The 14,544-nt window shown below is 42.5% G+C and overlaps 1 protein-coding gene across 1 annotated transcript; it reads left to right on the top strand.

Annotated features, from left to right (window-relative positions):
* Nucleotides 1–9,309: 9,309 nt before the first annotated feature.
* On the top strand, nt 9,310–12,057 carry LOC110501637 (potassium voltage-gated channel subfamily E member 2). The gene is made up of 2 exons (XM_021579336.3): nt 9,310–9,517; nt 11,453–12,057. The coding sequence occupies exon 2, from the start codon at nt 11,459–11,461 to the stop codon at nt 11,789–11,791; it is 333 nt and encodes a 110-aa protein (XP_021435011.1). The 5' UTR covers nt 9,310–9,517; nt 11,453–11,458; the 3' UTR covers nt 11,792–12,057.
* Nucleotides 12,058–14,544: the final 2,487 nt, after the last annotated feature.

Raw genomic sequence — 14,544 nt, forward strand, 5'->3', positions numbered from 1 at the left:
TCCCTGTTCTGAGTCTGATAAAAGGAGGATTACAGGCTGACTACACCACTCACATCGCAAAATATATTTTGAAATCTATATTATTCAATTATTGCACCCACACTGCTCGCGTGTGCCAAACGAGCGTCTGCGTTGCTAAAATAGAAGTCGGTTCTATTTCTGACGCAGATCACGCTGCAATTCCTGCCTCTCCCATCTCTTCATTGGTTCATAGAAGCAGGTACCCACATGCCATCTCCTTATTGGTTATACCCACGTGGGTAACTGAAGACGAACAAGGTCGGTGGCGGTAATGCACCTAATTTATGAAAGTTGCCAATCGCAATATAAAGTCAAGAGAAGAAAAGGCCTGGAAGGATGAGAGATGACTAGATTCGGTTGACGTTTTATGTATGGATTAATTGGTGGAGTAGAGGACCATGTGCATTTCAGGTAAATAGGACAAAGTAGCTAGCAAGTGCAAGCTAGCTAGCTAAATTGTCATAAATGTTTAATGCTTTTCGACCTGTCCTCAAATTAATATAATTGGTTCAGAGTTTGATATTTTAACCTGCATGTCGTGATCGCGTTTGGTGTGGGGGCGGACAAAATACATTTATTTAAGATGGCGCACATGCACAGCCAGTTATAAAGGGAACACTAAAATAACACATCCTAGATCTGAATGAATGAAATATTCCTATTAAATACTTTTTTCTTTACATAGTTGAATGTGCTGACAACAAATTCACACATATTATCAACCCATGGAGGTCTGGATTTGGAGTCACACTCAAAATTAAAGTGGAAAACCACACTACAGGCTGATCCAACTTTGATGTAATGTCCTTAAAACAAGTCAAAATGAGGCTCAGTAGTGTGTGTGGCCTCCACATGCCTGTATGACCTCCCTACAACGCCTGGGCATGCTCCTGATGAGGTGGCGGATGGTCTCCTGAGGGATCTCCCAGACCTGGACTAAAGCATCCGCCAACTCCTGGACAGTCTGTGGTGCAACGTGGCGTTGGTGGATGGAGCGAGACATGATGTCCCAGATGTGCTCAATTGGATTCAGGTCTTGGGAACGGGCGGGCCAGTCCATAGCATCAATGCCTTCCTCTTGCAGGAACTGCTGACACACTCCAGCCACATTGTCTTGCATTAGGAGGAACCCAGGGCCAACCGCACCAGCATATGGTCTCACAAGGGGTCTGAGGATCTCATCTCGGTACCTAATGGCAGTCAGGCTACCTCTGGCGAGCACATGGAGGGCTGTGCGGCTCCCCAAAGAAATGCCACCCCACACCATGACTGACCCACCGCCAAACCAGTCATGCTGGAGGATGTTGCAGGCAGCAGAACGTTCTCCACGGCGTCTCCAGACTGTCACGTTTGTCACATGCTCAGTGTGAACCTGCTTTCATCTGTGAAGAGCACAGGGCACCAGTGGCGAATTTGCCAATCTTGGTGTTCTTTGGCAAATGCCAAACGCCCTGCACGGTGTTGGGCTGTAAGCACAACCCCCACCTGTGGACGTCGGGCCCTCATACCACCCTCATGGAGTCTGCTTCTGACCGTTTGAGCAGACACATGCACATTTGTGGCCTGCTGGAGGTCATTTTGCAGGGCTCTGGCATTGCTCCTCCTTGCACAAAGGCGGAGGTAGCGGTCCTGCTGCTGGGTTGTTGCCCTCCTACGGCCTCCTCCACATCTCCTGATGTACTGGCCTGTCTCCTGGTAGCGCCTCCAAGCTCTGGACACTACGCTGACAGACACAGCAAACCTTCTTGCCACAGCTCGCATTGATGTGCCATCCTGGATGAGCTGCACTACCTGAGCCACTTGTGTGGGTTGTAGACTCCGTCTCATGCTACCACTAGAGTGAAAGCACCGTCAGCATTCAAAAGTGACCAAAACATCAGCCAGGAAGCATAGGAACTGAGAAGTGGTCTGTGGTTATCACCTGCAGAACCACTCCTTTATTGGGGGTATCTTGCTAATTGCCTATAATTGCCACCTGTTGTCTATTCCATTTGCACAACAGCATGTGAAATTTATTGTCAATCAGTGTTGCTTCCTAAGTGGACAGTTTGATTTCACAGAAGTGTGATTGACTTGGAGTTACATTGTGTCCATTCTATTTCTATGCATTTATTAATCTTTCGATTAACTTTTGAAAAACTGGATTGATACGAAAGAGCTTAAAACGTTTTCTTTTTCCGCTAAATGTTATTTTTATGGGTTTACAAATAAAGTTCCTGTGGAAAATAAGTAAATGTATTTCTTTTAAATGTAAAGGGTATAAAAATAACATGGTTGTCATATGACAAGTTCATAAATCACTGTCTTCGGTCCAAACACTTAGACACACCCTCGTCCACTTGCCCTTGGGGGAATCCCCGTCGCTATCTTGGCGGGTGGTCCAAATGATAAGCCGAGCAAGGGATGTTTGCCTCGTAAGCCCCTCAGCCCTCGTTTTTAGTCGGCTTTGCGTGTACAATTATGTTAACTCTGGGGCATGAAACTCCCCATGATTGTACATCCGCAAAGAAAAGTCAGCAAAAACTTAACATCAATGGATAAGTCAACATACATGTAAATAAAAACGAAAACAAATAAGTTAATTTGTGCTGCTAATGCACGATGGCACAAACACTTATCGTAAATGTGTTGTTTTTGGTTGTCTTTTGGAAATTGTACAAAATAAACATTTCCCTTCAGAAGTTCCAGCTAGACAGGCAAACGTTAGTTATCTAATTAATTTGCTAGCTATCATACAGTAGGCATATATTAAATATATAATTTATTAATATAAGTGGACATGCGCTCATAATTTACCTGTAGCGTATAAAGCACCCACAAGCTACTGGTGGCTGAAAACACAATCATTGCAGGATGAACGATTGACAAATTTCTGGCCAAGGGTGGTCCATTTTAAAAACAATCATTCATTCCTCCCTTGCCCTGCAAGTGTATACTCGTCAAATGTCATGATACGTCATCAAATGTGTCCACTTAATTTGAGGGCTGAGGGGATAGGGTGTGTCTTTTAAGTGTTTCCCATGAATCCCTTGGGCGTAGTACCTCTGTGGCACCTGACTGACGGGTTATGTAACCCTATTATTCATTTGTTCCAAGGCTGGAGGGGATTGGATGATTCAAGGCTTCTTTACAGATGATCATTTTCTCAGGAATGTCTCACATCAGCTCTCCAATTTCAAGTTGTATCTTTCACAAGTACAGTGAAATGGTTAACTTGCCAGATCTAACCAACAGTGCAGTATTCAATATCAAAATAGTAGAACAAACCAAAAAATACAAGAAATAAGACCAGAAGCTAAACTCAGGGGAAAAAAGAAACGTCCTCTCACCTACAGCTGGGTTTATTTTCAGCAAACTTGACGTGTGTAAATATTTGTATGAACATAAGATTCAACAACTGAGACATGAACTGAACAAGTTCCACAGACATGTGACTAACAGAAATGAAATAATGTTTCCCTGAACAAAGGGGGGTCAAAATCAGAAGTAATATCTGGTGTGGCCACCAGGTGCATTAAGTACTGAGGTGCATCTCCTCCTCATGGACTGCACCAGATTTGCCAGTTATTTCTGTAAGATATTACCCCACTCTTCCACCAAGGCACCTGCAAGTTCCCGGACACTTCTGGAGGGAATGGTCCTAGCCCTCACCCTCCGATCCAACAGGTCCCAGATGTGCTCAATGGGATTGAGATCCGGGTTCTTCGCTGGCCATGGCAGAACACTGACATTCCTGTCTTGCAGGAAATCACGCACAGAACGAGCAGTATGGCTGGAGCATTGTCATGCCTGAGGGTCATGTCAGGATGAGCCTGGAGGAAGGGTACCACATGAGGGAGGAGGATGTCTTGCCTGTAACGCACAGCGTTGAGATTGCCTGCAATGACAACAAGTTCAGTCCGATGATGCTGTGACACCACCCCAGACCATGACGGCACCGCCCCAGACCATGACGGACCCTCCACTTCCAAATCGATCCCATAGGTGACGTTGTTGCCGGTGATGTCTGGTGAGGACCGCCTACAAGCCTATCTCAGCCTATTGCGAACAGTTTGAGCACTGATGGAGGGATTGTGCATTCCTGGTGTAACTCGGGCAGTTGTTGTTGCCATCCTGTACCTGTCCTGCAGGTGTAATGTTCAGATGTACCGATCCTGTGCAGGTGTTGTTAAACGTGGTCTGCCACCATGCTGTCCATCCTGTCTCCCTGTAGTGCTGTCGTAGGCATCTCACAGTACGGACATTGCAATTTATTGCCCTGGCCACATCTGCAGTCCTCATGCCTCCTTGCAGCATGCCTAAGGCATGTTCACGCAGTTGAGCAGGGACCCTGGCTATTTTTCTTTTGGTGTATTTCAGAGTCAGTAGAAAGGCCTCGTTAGTGTCCTACGTTTTAATAACTGTGACCTTAATTGCCAACCGTCTGTAAGCTTTTAAGTGTCTTAACAACCATTCCACAGGTGCATGCTCATTAATTATTTATGGTTTATTGGATTTTTACGAATTATCTTTGAAAGACAGGGTCCTGGTTACTGAGTTTATATACAGGGACAGTGCCAGCTTTCTCCCTGCCTCCTCCATATCTTTATCATGCTCCACTGTTTCTTCTCCCTCTCCCTCTGTAATTTTCCACAGTAGAGTGACATTCCTGACGTTTGCAGTAAAACACTGCTTTTAAGTCAAACAAATTGCTTCATACTTTGTAAACATGATTATAGAATACACAGTCAATGGACGGCCTGATGAGTGAGTCCTACGCTATGAGTGATGTTCCATGGCTCAATGAATGAACCAGAGGACAGCTTATAATAATGTCTGGAACGGAGTTGATGGAATTGCATCAAACACATAGAAACCACCATGCATATGATCAACACCTTTGTACCACACTCATATGCGTTTCAAGCCTATTTCATTTCTATGGAAGCCACACAGGAAATTGCGACGGGGATGATACACATGAACACTGCCTCGCTAATACAAGTAATGCTCCAGGGATTCTGAAAGGGGACAGGTGACAACGTAACAGAAGCTCATTGTCATCATGGTGTTGACCAAACCAAGCCACAACCTCACCTATTGGACTATTCACATAAATATATCGTTGTCTGATATTCCTACAAGTATCTATATTTAGCTGGCCATGCTTCAAAATTGCTGTTAATATTCTCAGCCAGCCTAATGAATACCTGTTCTTGGTTGACTAAGCTCCCTGTTTCACCTGAGTGTGTACATGCTGCCTGCAGGGTGGTATTTGACCCTCTGCTGCTGCTGTGTCAATGGTGTCTCAGTCTCACATTCTCAAAGTGAGTGAAATCCACAGGATGTAACTGTTTCTCTCATTGGTTGGGATCAGTCATCTGCCCCTCCCCAGCAGAAACCAATGATATCGTCATCCTCGGTGGAAAAGTACTGGCAATCAGGCCACTCTTTGTTTATTGTTGTTTATTACATTAGTGTTCGTTCTTTTTCCTGTTATTCTTGTTGGTAAAAATGTAGGTAGCCAATATTACAAGTATATTACATTTAAATACACAATATTTTAAGAAATCATTATAGTATGTTAAAGTCAATTACACCACTTATCAGTCTAGCTCCGGAATTCTGTTCTGCCTCCATGAAGACGCTCATGACAGGGTTGAGAAGAATCGCCTCAAGGTCTGGTTCTGACAACACTACACCAATCTCGTCACAGCAGGGCCAGACGCGAGAGCTCCTCTGAACTTGTCTAAATCTCTTGCGTGAAGGTTAACTTTTTCACGCAGTAGTCACTTTCCATGATGTGTTAGAGACCGACAAAGCTGGATGGATTTTGGTGCTCTACCTGCTGTCTGTCACTCAGCAGAGGTTCAACTGCAGAGCCATCTGAGCCCACTCCCCACCAAGCTTAGAGAGAAATTCACTGGGAACATCACATCATCCTAACAATACTTGTGTGTGTCAAAGCCCATCAGAGCCCACTCCCCACCAAACTGAGAAGGAAATTCACTGGGAACATGACATCAACAGTGTTCCCTGGTTAGTCAGTGACTTGAATGATAAAATAAAAAAAATATTAATTTGATATGCAGTACTCTGTACAGTAAACTTCCTTATGTGATTGAGAATGTCCTACACCAGTGAGTGAGTCATTGATCAATGGTTATTAGAACATAAACAATTCCCAGGTATTCCCACTCATGGGGGTGACAGTCCGGAATCAACCACGGCGGGAATGTGGTCCGAGCATTAACTAACGCTGTGGAATATGCCGCAAACACACAACCAACGCATTCCACTCATACCACACACTCCTGACCAAACTATGGGCGGTGTGTCTGGGATTCAGCAGATCCTAAAATTAATCCACAGAAAAAAGACCTCGATGGCAAAAGGAAAAAATTCTCTCTCTGGAATCAGTGTTGGAATGAGCAGTCTATTAGGGACATAGGAATCAGTGTTGGAATGAGCAGTCTATTAGGGACATAGGAATCAGTGGACAGTCATTGAGGTTTATCATAAGCTCAGCTTACTTAGCTAGTAATTTTCCTCTTCATGTATTGTTTGATTCCACAGCCAATGATGTTTTGACAATGTACATAGTTCCTCCTGTGTGCATAACATTGGTGGGGGTTGTGGTGTGTGTGTGGTGAGGCAATGACGTTGTGAAATAGGGACAAGGGACAGAGACACAGGAAAAATTGGGTTTGATAAATGGATGTTAGGTCTCAACACGTACACAGACACACACAGACATATATACACAGATACAGGACATGCATAATTCCATGTGGGATTGTATAATTGGTACCTTTGACTCAGACACTCAACCCTCAAAGCTGTTTACTGTTTATGCGAGCACAATAATAGCATAATCCAGGAATGACTTCATATACACACAAACACCATACTTAGGGCTCTATTCAATCCGTATGGCTGAAGTTCAGCGTTACAGTGTGATTGCAATTTAAAGGCAATGTTCCTGCGTTAGAGGAGACTACATTCACGGTAAATGTCAGCACAGTTGTCAAAATTGGAAATGTACGTTTCTGTCGCGCAATCTGTAACTCTTCAGCGATACAGATGGAATAGAGCCTTTTCACATGCATGCGGGCACAGACCCATACACACAGACCCATACACAAACCAAGCACATTTAAAAAGGTCTACTATGCATAATCACTATGGCAACCATATGGTTAACTGCATGTTTGTGGGCATGTGGAGTTGGTGCATCCATTTATCTGATTATGTAACATGCGTCTCTAATAGGAGGTCCATGACACATTGGTTCCTGGGTTGCTGCTCTCATAACATAGTCCTTCCTCCAGCTCTTCTCTGTTATTCTGGTCAACCTCTGACCCTGCCTGTTTGTGTTACTTTTTTAATTGTCCCTCCAGTCATCTTGGGGTAAGACACATCAAATGACCTTCCAGTGTTGTTATACCTCTCAATTCCCACCAACAGATTGTTGGACACACTGATAGACACCTGACCCTTTGAGATGAGAGAATAGAGCACACTGTGAATGCATGTATTGTACTGAACATTAGCATATCTGTAGATATATTTAATTTGCACATAAAAGATAGTGGTGGTTTTGCAGGGTGAGAGGGCTAGCCCTTCCATGTAGTGGAGCTACTATACAGTGGTGCTCTCTGGTCCCTCCCCTGATTGCATAGACTAAGCTGATGGTAAACCTGTGTCATTGTTCACATAAAATGCCTCAAACTCATACCAGAGTGACTCACAGTGTGTGTGCGCTTGCTGGCTCTCAGCCACATCAAAGTGTACCTCAGATGTATTAGTGCTGTACCTGTCATGTTCCATGTCCTCCACCCAAGAAGAGTGGCAGGGGTGTGAACAGGTTCAGCAACATTCCTCAACTCTTTTCCCTGGACAACACCGAGTCCTGTCTGGTTATGTACAGTAATACAGTATAACCATCCTCAGGTGAACAGCTTAAGGCCTAACACAAATCTGTGAGGAACTGGTGAGGTACAGCCGGTTCTGGGCTTTTGCACCTTGGGTCAAAGAGAGAGATAGGTGAAGCAAAGCTCCAGAACCTTAAGGGTCCAAAGAGAGAGCCAGGTGAAGCCAAGATCCAGCACCTCAAAAGAGGAGTAGGATAGAAAGTAGGATAAAAGTCCTAACCCTAACCCTAGCTTCATGTTCACACCCCAATTCAACCCTAACCCTAACCTTAGCTTCATGTTCACACCCCAATTCAACCCTAACCTTAGCTTCATGTTCACACCCCAATTCAACCCTAACCTTAGCTTCATGTTCACACCCCAATTCAACCCTAACCCTAGCTTAATGTCCACACCCCAATTCAACCTTAACCCTAACACTAACCCTAGCTTCATGTCCACGCCCCAATTCAACCTTAACCCTAACACTAACCCTAGCTTCATGTCCACACCCCAATTCAACCCTAACCCTAGCTTCATGTCTACACCCCAATTCAACCCTAACACTAACCCTAGCTTCATGTCCACACCCCAATTCAACCCTAACTTCATGTCCACACCCCAATTCAACCCTAACACTAACCCTAGCTTCATGTCCACACCCCAATTCAACCCTAACCCTAGCTTCATGTCTACACCCCAATTCAACCCCAACACTAACCCTAGCTTCATGTCTACACCCCAATTCAACCCTAACTTCATGTCCACACCCCAATTCAACCCTAACACTAACCCTAGCTTCATGTCCACACCCCAATTCAACCCTAACACTAACCCTAGCTTCATGTCCACGCCCCAATTCAACCCTAGCCATAATATGAACTCTTATGTTCAACCTTAATGTATGTTTAACCCTGGCTCAACCCTAAATCCTCCGAATGCCCAATTTAATCCCTGAGGTACACGTGGTGACAGTACACCAGGAGAAGTTGTCTGCCATCTAGTGGCACATGTGGGTACTGCTATGGAATTTCACAAGCAGGAACATTGTCAGTACTAGGTGAATTGCAAAAGGCAATAGAACAGCTCCACTACTAAACTTTACCTAAACATGTTTGCAAAGACTATTACACTTAACACTATTGTCTTGAATGCTAGCATGTTTGACATCCTTTTTGAGTACATAACTTCAAGTATTACAACTTATTTCACAATTGATAGTAGTGCCACTGTTTAGGAATCCAATATAGGCTACAGTGTGTGTTTGTGTGGCAGGGTGAGAGTGACCCTCAACACTCTACTCCCCTTTCCATATCAGCTGAGCTTGATGCTTTTCTCAAGGTCATCAGAAACACTTGCACACATACACACACACAAGCAAACACACACACACACAAGCAAACACTGTAGATCAAATATGAGCAGTGTTTCTTTTTGTACCTGTCAGTCTGTCCTAGGCTGAGGTTGGCTGGTTAGTTGGTCGATTCTGGTATTTGTCTCTTTCTCGTCCTACTTCCCCCCTCCAGGACCCTGCCTCTTTCTCAACGCCTGTGATTGTAACATCTTCTCAACCTCCCTGGAACGATACAGGAAACCCTGAACAGGTCAGATATTTTCTTGTTTAAGTCACAACTGGGCGGTATGAAGGTTCACTGTCTGATTCTGTATGTACAGTATGAAGGTTCACTGTCTGATTCTGTATGTACAGTATGAAGGTTCACTGTCTGATTCTGTAAATACAGTATGAAGGTTCACTGTCTGATTCTGTAAATACAGTATGAAGGTTCACTGTCTGATTCTGTAAATACAGTATGAAGGTTCACTGTCTGATTCTGTATGTACAGTATGAAGGTTCACTGTCTGATTCTGTATGTACAGTATGAAGGTTCACTGTCTGATTCTGTATGTACAGTGTGAAGGTTCACTGTCTGATTCTGTATGTACAGTATGAAGGTTCACTGTCTGATTCTGCATGTACAGTATGAAGGTTCACTGTCTGATTCTGTATGTACAGTATGAAGGTTCGCTGTCTGATTCTGTATGTACAGCATGAAGGTTCACTGTCTGATTCTGTATATACAGTATGAAGGTTCGCTGCCTGATTCTGTATGTACAGTATGACAGTTCACTTTCTGATTCTGTATGTACAGTATGAAGGTTCACTGTCTGATTCTGTAAATACATTATGAAGGTTCACTGTCTGATTCTGTAAATACAGTATGAAGGTTCACTGTCTGATTCTGCATGTACAGTATGAAGGTTCACTGTCTGATTCTGCATGTACAGTATGAAGGTTCACTGTCTGATTCTGTATGTACAGTATGAAGGTTCACTGTCTGATTCTGTAAGTACAGTATGAAGGTTCACTGTCTGATTATGTAAATACAGTATGAAGGTTCACTGTCTGATTCTGTAAATACAGTATGAAGATTCACTGTCTGATTCTGTAAATACAGTATGAAGGTTCACTGTCTGATTCTGTAAATACAGTATGAAGGTTCACTGTCTGATTCTGTAAAAACAGTATGAATGTTCACTGTCTGATTCTGTAAATACAGTATGAAGGTTCACTGTCTGATTCTGTAAATACAGTATGAAGGTTCACTGTCTGATTCTGTAAATACAGTATGAAGGTTCACTGTCTGATTCTGTATGTACAGTATGAAGGTTCACTGTCTGATTCTGTAAATACAGTATGAAGGTTCACTGTCTGATTCTGTATGTACAGTATGAAGGTTCACTGTCTGATTCTGTAAATACAGTATGAAGGTTCGCTGTCTGATTCTGTAAATACAGTATGAAGGTTCACTGTCTGATTCTGTAAATACAGTATGAAGGTTCGCTGTCTGATTCTGTATGTACAGTATGAAGGTTCACTGTCTGATTCTGTAAATACAGTATGAAGGTTCACTGTCTGATTCTGTAAATACAGTATGAAGGTTCACTGTCTGATTCTGTAAATACAGTATGAAGGTTCACTGTCTGATTCTGTAAATACAGTATGAAGGTTCACTGTCTGATTCTGTAAATACAGTATGAAGGTTCGCTGTCTGATTCTGTATGTACAGTATGAAGGTTCACTGTCATTCTGTATGTACAGTATGAAGGTTCACTGTCTTATTCTGTAAATACAGTATGAAGGTTCACTGTCTGATTCTGTAAATACAGTTTGAAGGTTCACTGTCTGATTCTGTAAGTACAGTATGAAGGTTCACTGTCTGATCCTGTAAATACAGCATGAAGGTTCACTGTCTGATTCTGTATGTACAGTATGAAGGTTCACTGTCTGATTCTGTATGTACAGTATGAAGGTTCACTGTCTGATTCTGTATGTACAGTATGAAGGTTCACTGTCTGATTCTGTAAATGCAATATGAAGGTTCACTGTCTGATTCTGTATATACGGTATTGTCTGTGTATGTGCTTGGTAGTGTATTCTTATATGCAGATTCAGTGCACAGATCACAGGAAGACAGTACAATGTCAATGTCTTCACCCCTGTCACTGATCAAATTCACTCTCTTTACCCCGCCCACCAGGTGATCATGCTGCCTAATTGGTCAAACATGACCCTCCACCTGGAGGACTCTCTGACCCGTGCCCTGGGCCATTATCTTGACAACTGGAGCCGGAACTCCTCGAAGGCAGAACAGGCTCTGGACAACACTCTGGCAGAGGAGAACTTCAGGAACGTCATATGGTATCTGATAGTGATGATCGGAATGTTTGCCTTCATCGTCGTGGCGATCCTGGTGAGCACGGTGAAGTCGAAGCGACGTGAGCATTCTAACGACCCCTACCATAAATACATTGAGGAAGACTGGACCGCCCAGCTCCAACAGCAGAGCTTTGTCATCAACAACCCCACGGCCAACTAACCCAATGTATATTCACATGCCATATACAAACACCAGTGGTGGAAAAGTACAGAATTGTCATACTTGAGTAAAAGTAAGGATATCTTAATTAATAGAGAATGACTCAAGTAAAAGTGAAAGTCACCCAGTAAAATTCTACTTGAGTAAAAGTCTAAAAGTTTTGGTTTTAAATATACTTAAGTATCAAAACTAAATGTAATTTCTAAAATATACTTAAGTATCAAAAGTAAAAGTATAAATAAATTCAAATTTCTTATACTAACAAACAAGACTGCACCATTTTTATTTTATTTATTTACAGATAGCCAGGGGCACACTCCAACACTCAGATATAATTGATAAATGAAGCACGTGTGTTTAGTGAGTCTGCCAGATCAGAGGTTAAGTGTGTGAATTTGACAATTTTTCTGTTCTGCTAAGCATTCAAAAGGAAAATGTATGGAGTAAAAAGTACATTATTTTCTTTAGGAATGTAGTGAACTAAAAGTAGTCAAAAATATAAATAGTAAAGTACAGATACCCAAAAAATCTACTTAAGTTGTACTTTATAGTATATTTACTTAAGCACTTTGACCACTGACAAACACACAGGCACACACACATGCACATAGAGAGGAATATGAATACTGTCTTTTTGTATTGGACAAAGCCTATGGGAAAATACATTTAGTTTTTGTAGGGTTTTTAGATAAATGCCAAAAATAAGGTTTAGGAGATTTTATATGTTTTGTTCTCTGAGATAATCTTCATTAGCTAACATTTTTTGTGAATTTTGAAGCATTTAGGTAAAACAATATGATCTCATAGAACAAAACATATAAAATCTCCTAAATCTGTTAACCTCAGACCTTTTATTTCGGCATTTATACCAAAACTCAATTATTTCCCCTTAATTTCCCCCATAGGAATGTCTGAACGAACCAGAGGAACTAATTTCCGGGTTTTAGGACTAAAAACTGGTGAGCTCTATGGTCCGAAAGTTAAATAATCTTGTGGTACCCATTAGTAACAAATGTGTTGTAGTCAATGTATAACTAATATGTTAATCATGGATTGTATTAAAAAAGTGGATCTATCAATACTGATGTGGTTATCTGGCCTCTGACTGGGATTATGTCTGCGCTAATGAAGTAGGTGAAAAGTAATACGGCTGTCAAACCACGAGTGCCCAGTAGAGAGCAACACACACACACACTGAACAAAACTATATTTACAAAGACAAACTGAGAGCAAAGACAGAGGGAGACTGAGAGAGACAGGAAAGGGGTGACAGACAGGAGTAGAGAGAAAGAGGAATAATAAGAGCAGTATAAAATAGAGGTGCAGCTGCTACCCTACAACACTGCCTGCTCTGACTGCCCTCATTTATGTGTGTGTTTTGAGAGAGAGATTTACTCACAGAATACTGATGCAGGTATTAGCAATTTAGCATATCACAGCATAGTTAATGTAACCCGTACAGTCAAAAGGATGTGAATACATTCTGAAGGCACTGTAACTACTTAGCAACTAAGCATGAACTCTTGGAAGATTAGTCCAAATGACGACCAAAAGAGATCCTAATAAAATCAAAGCATGTTAGCTAACCCTTACCTTAACCCATAACCCTAACCTTAACCTTAACCCATAACCCAACCCTCACCTTAACCCATAACCCTAACCTTAACCCATAACCCTAACCCATAACCACTAGCATAGCTAACGTTAGTCACCTAGCTAACGTTAGCCACAACAAATTGGAATTCTTAACATATCATATGTATTGCAAATTCCTAACATATTGTACGAAACATGAAAATGGTGCCGATAGATAGGGTAGGGTAGATTCTAGCCCCTAGGCAACATTATTAGCCCAGAATTTTTTTGTGTTATTACATACAGCCGGGAAGAACTTTTGGATATCAGAGCGACGGTAACTCACCAGCACTACCAACATTATGACCAGGAACATGACTTTCCCGAATTGGACCCTTTGTTCGTACCCCCCAGGTTAATTTAAATGATTCCAAAGGCTGATCCATAATACAGCCGGTGGAGAAGAGATATTCTGAGTGGACCCCTACTCCGACTCAGGAGGCACGCACACAACCCACTGCTTCCGAGTATGTTACTTGCTAATGTTCAGTCTCTGGATAATAAAGTTGATGAGCTCAGGGTGAGGATTTCCTTCTAGAGAGACACCAGGGATTGTAACATACTCTGTTTCACGGAAACAAAGCTCTCTCTGGATATACTCTCCAGTTGGGGTCTTAGTTCATCGCGCAGACAGGAATAAATATCTGTCCGGGAAGAAGAAGGGCAGGGGTGTATGTTTCATGATTAACTACTCATAGTGTGATTGTGATAACATACAGGAACTTAAGTCCTTTTTGTTCACTCGAACTAGAATACCTCACAATCAAATGCCAATCGAAATTACCAGGAGAATTCTCTTCGGTTTAGTCACAGCCAAGTATATTCCCCCTCAAGCCGATACCGTGATTGCCCTCAAAGAACTCCACTGGACTTTATGCAAACTAAGGCCACATTTATTGTAGCTGGGGATTTTAACAAAGCAAATTTGACGAAAAACCTACCGAAGTTCTATCAACACATTGACTGTAGTATTCGCGCTGTTAAAACACTTGACCACTGCTACTCCAACTTCCGGGATGCCTACAAGGCCCTCCCCCGCCCTCCCTTCGGAAAATCTGATCAAGACTCCATTTTGCTCCTCCCTTCCTATAAGCAGAAACTCAAACAGGAAGTACCCG

The sequence above is a fragment of the Oncorhynchus mykiss genome, chromosome 22 (assembly GCF_057628025.1).
Source record: "Oncorhynchus mykiss isolate SJ-2025 chromosome 22, ASM5762802v1, whole genome shotgun sequence".
NCBI lineage: Eukaryota > Metazoa > Chordata > Actinopteri > Salmoniformes > Salmonidae > Oncorhynchus > Oncorhynchus mykiss.

Bases quoted from the DNA above. Each gene is read 5' to 3' on its own strand.
- LOC110501637 (XM_021579336.3), top strand. From the start codon at position 11,459: ATGCTGCCTAATTGGTCAAACATGACCCTCCACCTGGAGGACTCTCTG.